Raw genomic sequence first — 16,809 nt, 5'->3', positions numbered from 1 at the left:
CTCATACCCACTGTGGGGAGTTGGCCAATAATTGAGGGGTCTTATAAAATCTTGTGAATTTTTAGTGTAATGGAGGTTATATAGTAAAACCTTAATAAATTTTAGAAATAAAACTTTATTCTCACCTAAATGTATCTGAAACAAAGCTTTTATTAGTAATAGATAATTAATTAAATCAACCGTGGTTATTCAAAGAAAACATAAAACACAAAAGTTATGCATGTGTCGCGACACAGAAGGATAAGAACACAAATTAGATTGTTAGTCTTTTGGTTTCATTAAAATAATTCCGCACAACCACGGAAATCTTCGCACTGGCAAACCCAGAAATAGAGGCTCAAGAAGGCAAAATTAAGGGCATATACAAAGCTTTCTTAACAACTTAAATGTCCATATAAGTGCTGTATCTCTGATATGTGATAGCAACGGCTCTGTCGAAATGCAGTACGACGATATTTTTCCAGAACACGTGAAACTAATGTAAGACCGCACTTTAAATTCCATTCTGAGTGATTACCTGGTTCATTCACCAATAAGGACAGTCATTGCGACGGATGTTTCACAAAATGAAGAAAAACGTGGAATTGGGATATTTGCTCCTATTCTAGATTGATCATTTTCATTCCAGATTCGGTACCCGTTTTTGAAGCAAAGTTTTTTTTTTTGCGATAATTTTAGCCCTTTGCAAGTTAGCAGCACCAACTAGTTCGGCCATAGTATTAACTAATTCGCTGTCGGTGACTTCTTCTCTCACTGCAAATGAGAACTCTCAAGTGCTGAGTGCTTTCAAATCATTAGTTTCATCGTATACACATTTGGTTAAATCGGTTTGGGTACCAGGCATAAGGGTCTTTTCCTCAATGAAATGGCGGATGCATTAGCTAAGTCATCGTTAAATGGCCCGGTTATTCACATATTAGCAGCATCTAAATAGGGGCAAGATTTATGAGGAAAATGATGTTAGATGAATTTTCTTTGCCGGCTAAGATAAACACATTAGAATTTCAACACCTAAATCACCGTCGGAACAGTAAAATATGTGACACGCGCGCAGTTGAAGTCGCAATCACTAGGCTGAGGTGTCAAACTCCTTATCTCAATTTTTGTTCACACAGAACTGGTCTGGCTGCTTCCCCTAATTGTTGGTTTCGTGGAGTTCCTGAGACAACAGACCATTATCTGATATATTGTAAAAAGTACGCTGCATTGCGCAAAATCACATTAGATGCCGTCTTCCGTCTCGTAAGATTGGAGTTAAACACTCCAATTGTACTTTATTTGGGGGCTTTGTCCCTAGGATTCAGTGATGGGAAAGCTGCCGATGCCTTGCAGGAGTTTATTAAAGCTTCAAAGAGATTCAGACTGTAAAACATATTATTAATCCTGAACTACTTTTTTTTTCCAAATTGCTTTGTTTGTTCATTTATTTATTGTTGTTGTTGAAACCATCTGCTTCATTTTTTATATTCGTTATTTCTAACTGTCCATTTCTGATATTTAATTTTGCCTTTATTCTCTCAACACGAGGAAAAAAATTAATAGTATTTCGTCAGAACTACTCGGTTCTTGGTCAATTCCCCAGCCTGGGTGTGTGCCACAGTTTCCAGCCTCTCCTCCTCCTCCTCCTCCTCCTCCAATGGCATTGTAAAGGGCTTTCTAACTTGGATCTTCGAGCTATGGCAAATCGCCTAAGGTCAAAAAGAAACGATCTATAGTTTCTAGCTCACCATAAAAAGCGCACATTAGAGAAGGAGCCTGACCACACTTGTTATGGTAGTAGTTTCCAGCCTCTCCTCCTCATCCTCCTCCTCCTCCAATGGCATTGTAAAGGGCTTTCTAACTTGGATCTTCGAGCTATGGCAAATCGCCTACAGGTCAAAAAGAAACGATCTATAGTTTCTAGCTCACCATAGAAAGCGCACATTAGAGAAGGAGCCTGACCACACTTGTTATGGTAGTAGTTTCCAGCCTCTCCTCCTCATCCTCCTCCTCCTCCAATGGCATTGTAAAGGGCTTTCTAACTTGGATCTTCGAGCTATGGCAAATCGCCTACAGGTCAAAAAGAAACGATCTATAGTTTCTAGCTCACCATAGAAAGCGCACATTAGAGAAGGAGCCTGAGCACACTTGTTATGGTAGTAGTTTCCAGCCTCTCCTCCTCCTCATCCTCCTCCTCCTTCTCCTCCAATGGCATTGTAAAGGGCTTTCTAACTTGGATCTTCGAGCTATGGCAAATCGCCTACAGGTCAAAAAGAAACGATCTATAGTTTCTAGCTCACCATAAAAAGCGCACATTGGAGAAGGAGCCTGACCACACTTGTTATGGTAGAAGTTTCCAGCCTCTCCTCCTCATCCTCCTCCTCCAATGGCATTGTAAAGGGCTTTCTAACTTGGATCTTCGAGCTATGGCAAATCGCCTACAGGTCAAAAAGAAACGATCTATAGTTTCTAGCTCACCATAGAAAGCGCACATTGGAGAAGGAGCCTGACCACACTTGTTATGGTAGAATTTCAGCTTCGGAACTCGACAACAACAAGTAAATGACATTTCTTTAAAGTATACTCAAGGAGAACGTATTTTAGCTGAGAAAGCGGGCCTGCACCACTCGTTTCAGTTTATGCATCATTTTTCCTACTTTGATTATGAAGATATGAAGGGTTTAACGTCCCAAAGCCACCATATGATTATGAGAGACGCCGTAGTGGAGGGCTCCGGAAACTTTGACAACCTGGGGTTTTTTAACGTGCGCCCAAATCTGAGCACACGGGCCTACACCACTTCCGCCTCCATCGGAAATGCAGCCGCAGCAGCCGGGATTCGAACCCACGACCTGCGGGTCAGCAGCCGAGTACTTTGGCCACTAGGCAGCCGAGTACTCTAGCCTACAGCATCCGAGTACTTTAGCCACCAGACCACCACGGCGGGTTTCCTACTTTGATGTACGAAAGACAAAATATCCCTCGTTGCGAAACAGACAGTAGTGGCGGCTTTCTCTTACATTGTAGTTCAGCTAGCGAGAAAAGTGATCGTGTTTCGTTAGTTCATTGGGCTGCTTGCATGCACTTTTTGTAGTTTTCTTATTTGTTCTGCTCTGTTTGTCCTTCTTCTCGTCAATTAAAGTGAGAAGGTTCGGGATGAGGGATCACACTAATCAGGATGAGAAAACGCGACTGCTATGTTCTGTCCCATTGCTCCAACTGCCAACACTGCTCATACGAAATTTGTGCCAGGATCTGCATAATAATTTCGTGCGAAGACGTCGTAGACAGCGGCGTGAAAAGAACATGGCCGCCTCCAGAACCGCCTCCGCAAACAGGCCACGCACAACAACTCTCGTGCGTCTATCAGTCGAGTCACGAGCGCCTTGCTCCAGCCGGCGAATGCAGCAGCCACGCCGGCGGCGGAAGTTTGCCCAGCGTGGGAGAGAAAACCAGAGCGGGAAGAGCGCGACCGAGGCCGATGGTGAGAAGGGCAGGCAAAGAGAAAGAGAGAGACGCTAAACAGGTGTTGGGTTCCCGCGTGCAGCGCGGCAACAGGCCTCCGCGGACACATTCGCCGCGAATGTTGAGTGCGCCCTGTGGATGGTTTATCAACCGATTGAAGCACCAGTGCTGAAAGAAAAGAGACGCCTTCTTGGACGGCCAACGTGCGACCTGCGTCGAGCAGCGGGAGTCACCGGACAGATTTGTTGTGCCGAGTGTCGGAGCCGCCTGGGCGGCGTCGCATGGCAAGTGCGCTACGCTCGGAGCGGCAGCGGCGTGCAGCTGCGCCAGACACGTCCGCCGCCGTTGCCGTCATCGCTGTCTGGTGAATATGACCTGAAAGTGTGACAGCACAGCGTCCGGTAAGCAGGTTCGTACCGCCAAAATCAGTGTCGAGCGTGCACGCTTGAGTTAAGCGTACTTGGTAACAGCTGAAGAAGCCGACAGGCGCGTGCCACGGTACAAGGAGTTAACTCCGTGCTGCCAGACTGACTCATGATTTACGAATGCAGCTCATTGTTATTCTGATCAAGACAGCATTTCTTGTCTCAATTAAGGCGTTTAATTGAAGTTCGCGCGGGCATTACATGTTCCATCACCCATCTCTTCCCTCGCTCTTTTAGTTGTGTGAGATGCGCAGTCGTAGCGGAGCGGAAGAGGGAAGACGGAGTCGTGCGCAACGTTAGCCACACCTGCCGTTAAGGGCTCGCTAACGTACCGCCGTCGCCGTGACGGCTGTGTGACTTCATCCTCAAAAAACAGGTTGGAAACAACTCACACCACGTCATGCGACAGTGTACTCATATATAGGCTCATCTAACAGTGGCGCTCGTCGGGCGACATCGACATCTCTTTTTTTTCCGCGACTTCTCGGAACAGAAAGCGTGAACCAAAAAGGTTGCAGCCTAACCGCGAGCCTCCAGCGTAACGGCGTAACGAAGATAACGAGTACTTTGCCCTTTGACGAGCAAGCGTCTACCGCGCTTTATCGCTGCCGCTGGCTGATTTGTCGGTCATCTTTCATCCTCATATCAAAGCCGGCGAATGGTCCGTTCTGCTTGGATTCCCGTTCACTATTCAACGTTCGTCCGACTGTGCACAACGTGTCCGAGACTAGCCGCCACCCTTGTTCTTCGACTGCAGTAGAATCGTGGTCTTGAGAGGGCACGTTGGAGAGGGAAGCCACTCGCCGTCCTCATCAGCATGCGGGGCAGATGCTAGGCAACGCTACCACTTGCACAACCGCAAATATAAATCGACGACGCGTAGGAACCGGCAGCGTGTGTGTGCGCACGTCTTGCGCCTGTTTGAGCGAAAATACAACAGCAGTGAAAAGCGAGGTAGTTTTGCAAGACCCCTCCCCTTACCTCACGCTGGACATACACTGCAGCGTATATGGCGATTATGTATAGCGGATCATGTTTTGTTTTTTTTTTTTTCTTGTATCGAATGAGGGCACGCCTTGCACGCAGCGATTGGAGAGGCAGCTGCAACTTCCTGGTACAGAGCGTGCGTGAAGGATGAGAGACTGAAAAGGATGAAAAAGAGAGAAATGGCCTCCTGACTTCCCCACGGCCGTGACCGGACGGTGGCCGCGGACGGCCCATTGTCGATGATGGGCCGCCATGGTTCCGCGTTTGGGACATCCGCGAACATCTAGAGAAGCCGCCGCTGTCAGCCCGTATACGTCGGTTCGTTGACCGCTTGCGTCGCGTGCAAAACCCGGCCGAGTGCTTATGCAAGGTAGGACAACGTAGGACACTGGCCATAGCAACGGAGGACATGCAACGGAGGACACTGGCCATAGTGCGTGCGGGCGGTGTCTTGAAAGGGTTAGTTTCCTCCGCTACCGCATCATATCATCCATCCCACCGACTCGTCCGAATGATAGCTATGTAGGGCATTCACACGATTCACTGAAGGAAAAGAAAGCGGAAACAGAAATTGAATCATTAGCGATCACTCTCCTTTAGACAATCAATCGTAATTTACTTACTGGGCCCAGAAACAACTGCGTGGTATTTTGCGCTGGCGCTAGCAAAAAAATCTCAAATAAACATTAGAATAATTACTGTTGAGGTTTAACATGCAGTTAGAGGCTACAGTGTGATTATGAGCGATGCCATAGTGGAGGACTCCGTATATTCTGACCATCCAACATTATATAAATAACGTGCATTTGAACTTAAGTGCAAGACCCTCCAGCACTTCGTGCCCACTGAAACGCGACCGTCGCGGCCATGATTCGATCGGCAGCCACTCGGGAACAATAATGATCGACGCGGTAAAAGAGGCGTTAAACCTGCAGCAAACGACACGTCGCCCTCAGTCAAGCTTCGAAGACGAAGCGTCGTTGCGTCTCACGAAGGACGCGCGGTAATCGGAAAGACAGTTCAATGGCTGTTGACTCCCTTTGTTCTTCGAGCCGCATAGTCGCTGTGCGTCCGGTGACACGTCTGTGCCATCGCTGCAAGATACGTTCGGTGGGAAGTCACGGTTGCTAGCTAAGTACTATTCCGGGCTCCTGACCACCGATGCAATAACAAACGGACCCGCGGTCGCTGCATTAGCACAAAACAAGCACTCGAGCTTGCCAAAAGCCGCCTCCACTGAAAATCAAAATACGTACGCCCGCTAACATTATATATCTTGCTTATCTTTGATGCCATGTTTTCAAACATTTTTTCACGTTTAGTCAGACGAAGCAAATACATGTAGATGAAAAATGAAAATATTTATTTATTCATATTGTTTATCTATTTGCGTTTCTTGAAACAAAGTTTCAAAGGAGTTAAAAACGGCAGTGTGAAAACCAGGAACTATAAAGATGATGTATTTAAAATACCACAAAATCAGTCAATTTATTAACGTTGAATTACTCAGTGTTCCCTTATAATATGTTGCCTAATGATTTATGACTACGCCGAATGAAGTAGACGAAATAGCATCTTGGCAATTCCTATTCGTACAACCGTTGGTTCTTCTTATATTAAAACATAGAAAAAAAAGCGACATGGTAGTGAGTCCTGACCAGGCACATTTACCTAACGTCTCCTTGAAGAACTCGTAATCGACTATGGTGATAGCAGACTCGTCATGTATTATCTGTTCACGCCTACCGATAGTTGTACCTTGACAGCTGAAGGATCATTTGCGAGCGTGACACCTTGCGTCTCATCCCAAACTCAACAGGCGTGCACGTTCGCATTTTGCGAAAACGTCTCTGTGCATCCAAGTGCACACTTCAATCGTGAAGTCGTTAATGTGCGAATGCCTGAGTCAAACCTTGTTCTGACGTCTCTACCCACAAAACCTCGCATGGTATATCGACAAACATTACTAGAGTGAAAGCCTTACCCCCGTGTTCACAAACGCTCCTCGACTCGACCTTCACCCTTCACGTGTCAGAGTTGAGCACTGCGTCACCGCTCGGCTTAAAATGACGCTGCGCTACTCAAGAATCCTAGCAGACTTTTGCTGATATGCAGTGACTTGCCGTGCCTATAGATGACGCTCCTATTGGATTTCTCAAGTGAAGGCGAAGCGTCAAGTGAAGGGAGGTTTTAGAATACGGGGGTTAGATGCATAATCAAACGCGAAATTTGACCGTGGGCGTCCCGCGGCGTCGGGGATAAGTGATGCAAAGAATAATGTTAAGGATGACGCCGCGATCACGTCTCAGATCACCAAAATTTACCACATCATTATGGCGCCACGTGACGTAACGACACGTGATGACGTCGTCACATCACGTTTTAGCTTGGTCGACTCACGGAGTTGGTCCAATCACGGACGCAATGCAAGACAACGTTAGGTGTAGAAAGCTTTCGAAGGGTGACCGGGCAGCATCAGTATACGTCGCTTGTGACTGGCAGATAATAAGGAGAAGGAAATTTTTGGTTCTAAAGTTGCAAATTCTGTCACTGCCGGCGGCAAGTTGTGTTTTCGTCCCCTTTACATTCTCTGTAGGTCTATGCCACAATTACTACACTACAATTTAATGATTCGATTAATAGGTCTATGCCACAATTACTACACTACAATTTAATGATTCGATTAACGTCCCCTATACACTTCCAGGCTTCATTATCTGCCGGTTTTCATTAACCTTATCGTACCTTTGCTGCAAATTCGACTGGTACGTCTGAGCTGCCTTGGTAAAACCATGATGGAAAGCTCAGAGATGCGAGTGTTTGCTCACATGTTCGCTCCGTCCACCGTCTTCTCCACAATGTTTGACGTCGAGCAAATAGTTCAAGTGTTAGGGTGAACGTTTTCGATGACAAATAGAGAGATAGGAGTTTGCGTTCGTGTGCTGTGGGCAGTTCCCGCTTGTGTTGCACATTCTCATTAGTCATATGGCACTTTCGCCTTGATACGTGACAGCCGTATACGAATCCCTTTTCCCTTTCACGTATAGCGCATACCAGCACACTATGGCATGTGCGTGTGCCACGCACGATTCACAACCTACATACCAACCCGAAATAAGCTAAAAGGGACGTTCTAACACTTTCTAACACACTTTGCACGAATCTCCCAACAGCTGTTGCCGTAGTGATGCTTTTCTAACGTCATTTTGTGGTTGCAGCCGTTGGCTGTCCGCCTTTCAAACGATGTAATGAACATTTCATAATGCGCACATCCATGTCCTTCCTGTAACATGAGTGTCGATGCTGGACAATCCCTTCTCGATGGAAACGAAAATGTTGTAGGCCCGTGTGCTCAGATTTGGGTGCATGTTAAAGAACCCCAAGTGGCCGAAATTTCCGGAGCCCTCCACTACGGCGTCTCTCATAATCACATGGTGGTTTTGGGACGTTAAACCTCGCATATCAGCATGTCGGACAATTAACTGCGATTTACCCGCCAACGTAGTTGACGTGCCCACGACATGCAAATAGCCACACAATGTGCACAAAAGTGGCAATACAACTCGTAAGACCTTGCTCGGAGCAAAAAAGAAAGAAAAAAATGCGACATAGGCGTCTGCTATATAGCTTACTCTTTCGTATACATGGAATCGATTCCCACAATTCGTAGAATCTGGTAGATTTTTTTCTTTTATTTATTTTTTAAAGGAATAAGCTTCAATGCAATCGCGTATAGCTAGTTCACGCGACGAAGTTTTTTTTTAAATTTTAGACGAGCTAACGAGTGCGTGAGCATCCGACTTCTGAAATACGATCCTCGTTCGTGGGCCGCAGCTCCGCTTCTACGATAGGGAAAAAAAAGAAAGAAAGAAAAACATCTCAAGGTCCATATCTGGCAGTTCTTTAACGCTTCGAAGTGAATGCGCGCACTGCTGCTTATCATCTAAGAAACCTGAACAGGGCGAGGGCCTTCTTAATGGCGCTGACTGAGACGTTCACATTGCAAAACAAGGTTTAACGGGCACATCACATGCTGGAGACAGATAAGGTATCTTCTGTTTTATAAAATTCGAATGCAACTTCTGGACGATGGAACCTCTAGAATTACGCCAGCACTTTTAATCATACTTTTGAAAGATCTAACGTGCAGTTGAGGCTAAGAAGTTGCGCGGTTTCCTCATTTATTTCGCAATATAACGATGACAGTGCGCGTGATTATTTGTTCCACTGCAGACGAGGCTTGTGCCACTAAAAAGGCGTTCATTGGAGCTCCGCTCATATCTGTCATTCTCGAAAAAGAATTCCGTTAAACTAAGCCTTCCGTCACGGCCGTGTTTCACTTAAAGTCATTTCGCTCATCACAATTGGCATTGGCTTTTGTAGTTTAGAGAGCCGCATTGTCAACGCTGTCTAGTTGTTCCTGCCTTGAATCTTTTTTTGTACATAGAGTGCACATATATCAACCATTCTGCTCGAGAAAAGGTACAGTTCTCATCGCTAGCGAGAACTCGCATCCGGAGAAGCACCCATTTTTCACGACTTCGAAAAGTGATTGAACCGCTATGTTACGAATTGTGATGGCGGAATATTACCCTGTAAGATCTAAGAAAGCTGTGTAGTTATCAGTTTTTGTTACTCTGAACCTCGTCAATCTTAGGCAACGAACAGTGTTATCGTGGTAACTTACTTCTCAATGTCTGCATTTTTGGACGTGCGGAGATCAAACTTGTCAAGTCAAATAGCAAACGCCGTACAATATGCATCTATTGAACGACATGCAAAATTTTCACGTGATAGCTAGCAAGTATGTTTTGATAGATATTCTTTTATAAAAATTTTTTATGGCAAGTTTGAGTACACTATAGCTCCCATATATCATGGTACCGATGCTCGCGTAGACGGCTGCGAACGCTTGAGGCCTCGACGTAATGAATGGCTTTGCGCTCCGCTTGGATGAACGCGGATGTGGTGCGCGCACGTCACCGCTCGTCTTGGCCCTTTCATGCCCGCTAACTCTTCCATTGTTCTCGTTTTCGGGCGACGGCAGCTCAACGCATTTCCTCTTTAAGAATCAACGTCCCGCAGCACACGCATCCATTGCACTTTGTAGGTCGTATTCAGGAACAATGGCATCCTGTACGGGCACGGCACTTAAAGTTTATCTTGCAGCAGCGATAAACAAATGACTGTCTTCAAGCAAGCATCGGTGACCCCGAACTGACGGCTCTTGAATGCGCAGATAGGCCCTGCATGCCTTGCACATCACGGGAAGTCTTAACTCGTTCACGTTTATTTTTTGTCATGTACAGTTCCGTGCACTCCTAGCGCCTGACCACATTTACGCGTTGCAGCGAGTATGTTTGCGACATTTATGCTGTAATCGACACCACTAATCGGCGGCAACGCTACGTCCGAGACGCATCTCTCCCTTAACCAATGGCCTGTCCTCCTACTTGGCGCAAATATTTTCCATTTTTACCTTTCTTCCGCGACGCGCTTTTCGGCAATCATAGATTTGTGCTTGTATCTCGAAGTCAGAATATCAGTAGAAGTTTGGCATCGTTATATAGCTCCGCCGTGGTGGTCTAGTGGCTAATGTACTCTACTGCTGACCCACAGGTCGCGGAATCGAATCCCGGTTGCGTCAACTGCATTTTCGATGGAGGCGGAAATGCTGTACTGGCCCGTGTGTTCAGATTTGGGGGCAAGTTGAAGAACCCCTGGTGGTCGAAATTTTCGCGGCCCTCCACTACGACGTATTTCATAACCCTATGGTGGTTTTGGGACGTTAAACTCCACATACCAATCACAATCATTACATAGGTATAACGCTTCACACAAGCCAATACCTACCGAAAGCCACACCACTCGCTACGTACCGTTATGGCTGTGATTCTTCTATCAAAATGGAAGTGTGACGGTATTACTGCATTTAAGCGCTTTATGTGAAAACAGAACCAAGTATTCGCCGCGTAGTAGTAAATTGGTGTACCGATGAATAGCACGACGACCCATTTTCGCTCTATCGGTGTGGTCGACGGTAGATGGCGCACCGCTATATGGTGTGTACAGGCTCGTGTTATCTTTAGCAGTTAACTACGCATAAAACAAAAAAAATCGTATTTTGGCTGTAGCAACTACTACCAAAAGCACTACTAACGTTAGTACAGCAACTAATGATTTAGCATATAGTTTGCAGAACTATCTGTAATTGACGAATCTCATATGCGTGTAAAAAAAAACACGCATCTTCACAAAGTGAATGATTACGAGCAGGCGACGCTTAGTCCTATGAGGTTCATAATTTATTCAAGTAGACGTTTCGTTAAGCTAGTTGGCGCATTTTTCACGGAAAGAATAAGGCGCAAACGAGACGACTACAAGAAGAGACAAACGCCTATAGTGTACATATTGTCATCTCTGAAGTCGCCGACTATTGTAAAGTTTTTGTGCTTGTAGGCGTTTTGTATCGTTCTGCGACATTTACAATTCTTATCAGTGTGCTGCTAAACCTTTTTTTTGTGTATGACATATGTTACCCGAGCGTTGCCCCGTATAATATAAATTAAGTGACATAAAGCGTCGACGACAAAGCTAGGTCCTATAAGGTCCGTAATGTGTTCGTTGGTATAAGAGATTTGTACTTGTAGGTGTTTGACATTGTCTCTTCACAATTGTATAATTGTTGTTTGTCTATCGTAAAGCTATTTTGTTCATTCACGCATACACATATTTCGACTATATCGATGGTTTTCTAACCACCATGACAAGAGACAGTGGGATTCGACGACAAAGCGAGGTCCTATAGTCCGCAATGTGTATACGTTGAAGTCGCCGACTAGTATAAAGAGTTTGTGCTTCTAGTTGTTTCGTATTGTTCCGTCACAATTATGATTAATATTGGTCTATACTGTTAAACATTCTCGTCTGTCTTATATTTGTGTCTCACATCCCATCTCCGCGTGACGGACGCGTACGACGACAATTGGATAGGCCCTTATAGGAGATTCGCCTCTAAAAAAAGTAACCTGGCTTTGCGTGTTTCGATTAGGTAACAATATTTGGGGTTTTACGCGCCAAAAGCACGGTGTGATCTTGAGGCACGCCGTTGTGGAGTTCTCCGGGTGTTCTGACCATCTGGTGTTTTCAATAACGTGCATGCGCCATAGCGCAGCCTGTCTACTGGACCTCCGGGATTTCACCTCATTCGAACCCGTGACTGTCGTTTGGGAAGCCGGTCATCGTAACGACAATACCTCCGAGGCGGACGAGTTGAGATCGCAGCATTAAGCTAAAAGAAAGCGGCGTTTCACTGTAAACTGTACGCTGCACATAAACAATGAAGTGTTTTCACGTTTGTCGGAAACGGTTCTGAGCCTAGGAGGAGGAGGAAGCAAGCCTTGACGCATACGCGCGTTTCTCCGCAATCCTGGGAGCATGCATAACATTACACGGTTGCTAGAATAACAACTGTATTTTTTAGTTTTCTGTTTGTTTTTTCTCTTTTTAGTTTTCTTATGCTAGGTTTTTAGATTCTGTTTATTTCCAGCAAGCTACGAAATGGAACAATGTAATGAAAGTACTCAATTATTTTGTCACGTTTTTTTGTACGTACCCTCTAAAGTGACGCGTATTCTACCACAAGTTTTCATTCTTCCCCGAAAGGTGTGTGCGAACCTGAGCCGCGCGCTTCGCAGGGGCAGCCATGGTGCCGTACAGTCGCGCCGCCGCGGGCGACGTCCCAGCTGGCCCGGCCCCCACCAGCTGGCCCACGGTGCTGGCCAGTGGGTGGCTGTTCTTCTTCGCCTCGGCGCTGTTCCGCTCGTACGGCCTGCTCTACCTGCACCTGGTGCGCAGCGTGCACGTGACTCGGGCTGCTGCCTCGCTGCCCATCGCCTTCATCGCAGCCACAGCGGGAGTATCCAGTGAGTCTCTCCGGCGGCCGCTTGCCCAGCTCCGCCCAAATATTCTGTGTTGGCTGTTGTTCATTCTTGTAAACACGAGGCAATTATTTTAATAATTATTCGGATTTTATGTTCCAAGACCACGATGTGAATATGAGCGACGCCGTATTGGAGGGCTCTGGACACTTTGATCATCTAGTGTTCTCTAATGCGCACCGGATGTACACGGGCTTCCAGCATTTCGGCTACACCGAAATTCGGCCCATGTGGTTGGGATTCGATCCCTAGACCTTCGGATCGACAGTCGAGCATGATGTTCACTAGATCACCACGGTGGGGTTAATCCACAAATCACCTCTTGTAGCAGAAAGCCTCGATCGATTCGGTGTGAAGCCTGCAGAATGGTGTTGGGCGCGAGGCCCACCACTGGACACGCGGGCGCTGCAATCTTAGTGACGTGCAGGGTTGGATCAAGTGAGCTAGCTCACTTTGGTCCAAGGGAAGAGGGTGGATCGTTCAACGCGTTGACTGTAACCGTGATTTCTGGCGTTTTTCTTTTTGAACAGTATTGTTCTGCTCTCACTTCGTGTTGTGTGGAGAAGAGACTACACAATCTAGAAAAGTGCAGTCAAAGTTATCGACAACATGGTGCATTACGGTCCCATGCCACAGTGCGCTACGTATACATGAGGAAGCCAAGCTGGAGCTCTCACTTTCACTTGTCACCCTGCTTCAGAAGAGCGTCATTCCGTTGCCACATTACTTTTCTTAAGTGTTCTTTTTTCCAGCTCATGGTTTCCTTGTTGTGGAATGAGCCCATTTAGTGCGACGTCGTCTTTGTGATGATTCAAGCTACAGGCGATAACGTGACCAACTTCAAACAATATCTCACCTTGCAACAGTAACTGCGGTGTCTGATACTGCCTATCAAAGAACTTGTAAGTTCTGGACTCTGGTATTTTCACTGGAACATGAAATTGTCATCTATACACCATAACAAGCCACCTCTTGCAGCGTTCTAGTGCGTGCAAATGTGCAAGGTAATACGGCCGGCTGGCAGCTTATCGCGATTGAGCCATATCGGGACCATATTTTTCGATTGAGTTCGGTAAATTTGTTGCAGCTGCAGAACGGAATAAACCGCCGCAAACTTTCATCCCGGTGTGGCTCGATGGCGATCAAAAATTCACCCTGTGACAGCCGTAGAAGATTTGCGCAATAAAAAGCAACAGATAAATATCAAAATCATGCAGAACTGTAGCTAAAGTTCCATTATACATCCAATCATGCCGCAGACAAACCTGCGCCCACGTAAAATGTTACCTAGCAACAACTCTTGCTGTCTGCTCTTGCTACACGCTGTTACTCAGAAAGGTGAATGACGATCTCTTTGGCAAAGTACTTAATGCAAAGCTGAGCTCAATCGAGACAATTCACCGACTGGGAAAGAAAACGCCTGATAGGAATTGTCTGGTCATCTTGAAAGTAGTGGAATTCAGGGACAAGCTGAAAATCAGGACAAACTGTCGAAAACTCAGGGGCACACAATGCAGCATCAATGAATATTTTTCCAAGCGAGTTGTCGGCAGAAAGAACTATGGATTTCATCAGCAGAAGACAGAAAGCGGGGAATGAAAGCTAAACTTCCTTTCGATAAACTAAAGGCAACTAACATTATTTACAGTTGGAATGAAGCAAGCTGAAAACGGCTCAGGATTACTCGTTCAGGCCACACTGGTTACGGTTGCCGTAAGCCACGACAAATAGCATGCTTTAAGATTAATAATGTGAATGCTAGGAGCATATCAAATAAAGCTGACGGAGTTGAAGCAGTGATCTTGGAGCACGAGCCGGACATAATGATTATAACAGAAACGTGGCTTCATAAAGATGTAAATGATTCGAAAGTGACACCTTCAGGCTATGCAATCGTAGGAAACGACCGGCAAACCAGAGGAGGTGGTATCGCTTTACTTATCACACACAGATTACGTTAAATTTTGAGCGTTAACTGATATCTTGGATATATAAATTTGTTTATAGCTTATATAAACAAAATTTGTTTATTGTTTATATATATTGTTACGGGGAGAAGGCGTCTGAAAAGTACCTTTACTTTAGGTAAACAGGCAGGCATACAATAAGGAGCCCAGTCTGCACGAGCTCGCCCTAAACATCGTCCTCTTTCCTATAATGTTCATTTGTGGCGCCCCGTAGCATCACCCCCAGCGGCGAAGGCACCGTCTCGGTGCTTGGTTGGTCCGAGTAATCGCTTCAGCCGACGTCAGAACACGATCGTCAGAACACGATCGCGCGCTGGTGGCGTTAAAAGGTTCGATTTCATATGTCACGTCGGTGACTCAATTGCCGCACCACACGGTACGGACCCGAGTACGGCGAAGTGAACTCGCCATGACGGCGTCCAGAAAAGGACTGTGTCACCTTGACTGAAGTGTACATCACGATGGCACGCGTTGTAGACCAGTCGTTGTCGTTCCTGCGAATCGCTCAGACGCAGGCGAGCAATCTCACGTGCCTCTAGAGCTCTAGAGATCACATCGTGGGCATATTCTTAAGTGTGGCTAACGGCAGGAAAGAGCGCGTCAAAAGGCAACGTAGGTTCTCGTCCGTACAGGAAGAAAAATGGCGAGAAACCTGCAGTGTCATGCCGGGACGTATTATAGGCAAATGTCACAAATGCGAGGGCGGAGTCCAAGTCACGATGGTCGGAAGAAACGTACATGGTGAGCATGTCCGTGATGGTTCTATTTAGCCGCTCCGTGAGCCCGTTGGTTTGAAGATGATACGCCGTTGTGAACTTGTGCTTTGTAGCGCAAGAGTGTAATATGTCTTGGATAACTTGTGATAAAAAGTAGCGACCCCGATCGGTAAGCAGTTGCCGAGGAGCGCCGTGGTGTAGTATGACGTCTTCTAAAAAAAAGTCAGCGACGTCGGTCGCACAACTGGTAGAAAGGGTCCGCGTGATGGCATACCGAGTGGTGTAATCCGTGGTGACTGCTATCCACTTGTTTCCGCTGGCCGATAAAGGGAACGGTCCTAGTAAGTCAACACCTACCCTATAAAATGGTTCGGATGGGATCTGAATGGGCTGAAGGCGTCCCGCTGGAAGGGTTGCTGGTTTTTTGCGGTGTTGACAGGATTTGCATGAGGCGACGTAACAGCAGATGGATCGGTAAATACCGGGCCAAAAGAAGCGACGTCGAACGCGGTCATAAGTTCTTGAAACTCCCAGGTGACCAGCTGTCGGAATATCATGCAACTGTGTGAGGACAGTCTGACGCATATGTTGTGGTATGACCAACAGCAGCTCAGGTCCGTCAGGATGCATGCTGTAGCGATATAATACACCATCTTTGAGCAGGAACATACGGAGAGACGGAGGAGTTATGGGACCACCGAGCCGAAGGATTATCTCTCTGAGGTGAGGATCACGGCGTTGCTGATCTCCGATGTTGCTGAACGCGGAAAGTGCCAAAACGCAAGTAGACTCATCGCTCTCAGAAAGGTCTGCTGGGTCTACTGGATGATGCGACAAGCAATCAGCATCCTCATTGTGTCGGCCTGATTTGTAGACAACCGTGTAGGAATATTTCTGTAGCCGTAGAGCCCACCGGCCGAGACGTCCACTAGGATATTTTAAGGACGACAACCAGCATAAGGCATGATGATCAGTGACAACCGTGAACGGGCGTCCGTACAAATACGGCCGAAATTTAGCCACTGCCCATACGAACGCGAGGCATTCGCGTTCTGTGATGGAGTAATTTCGCTCTGCTGGCGATAAAAGACTGCTAGCGTATGCAATAACGCGCTCGCAGCCATGCTGTCGTTGTGCCAAAACGGCTCCGATTCTGTGGCCGCTGGCGTCGGTACGCACTTCCTTTGGAGCGCATATATCATAGAGGCCGAGAATCGGCGGCGTCGTAAGTCTAGTCGGCAGTTCAACGATTGCTCTGGCTTGTTCAGGTCCCCACACAAAAGTCGCATTTTTTGTAGTAGTTCCGTGTGCGGGCGTGCGACGTCAGCGA

At 46.6% G+C, this 16,809-nt stretch overlaps 1 protein-coding gene across 3 annotated transcripts in view; it reads left to right on the top strand.

Annotated features, from left to right (window-relative positions):
• The first annotated feature begins 3,478 nt into the window (after positions 1–3,478).
• Positions 3,479–16,809, top strand: part of LOC119179646 (uncharacterized) — a 52,025-nt gene continuing 38,694 nt past the window's right edge. For 2 of the 3 annotated variants that reach the window (XM_075882107.1, XM_037430767.2), the window contains exons 1-2: positions 3,479–3,853; positions 12,554–12,781. In XM_075882107.1, coding sequence (XP_075738222.1) covers positions 12,562–12,781 — 220 coding nt within the window. In that variant the 5' untranslated portion in view covers positions 3,479–3,853; positions 12,554–12,561. The remainder of the gene's footprint in view (positions 3,854–12,553; positions 12,782–16,809) is intronic. The other variant, XM_037430776.2, reaches the window with a different exon arrangement.

The sequence above is a fragment of the Rhipicephalus microplus genome, chromosome 2, assembly GCF_043290135.1.
Source record: "Rhipicephalus microplus isolate Deutch F79 chromosome 2, USDA_Rmic, whole genome shotgun sequence".
NCBI classification, from domain to species: Eukaryota; Metazoa; Arthropoda; class Arachnida; order Ixodida; family Ixodidae; genus Rhipicephalus; species Rhipicephalus microplus.
The sequence above is the reverse complement of the archived record's forward strand: the minus strand, read 5'-3'. Positions and strand labels throughout refer to the sequence as shown.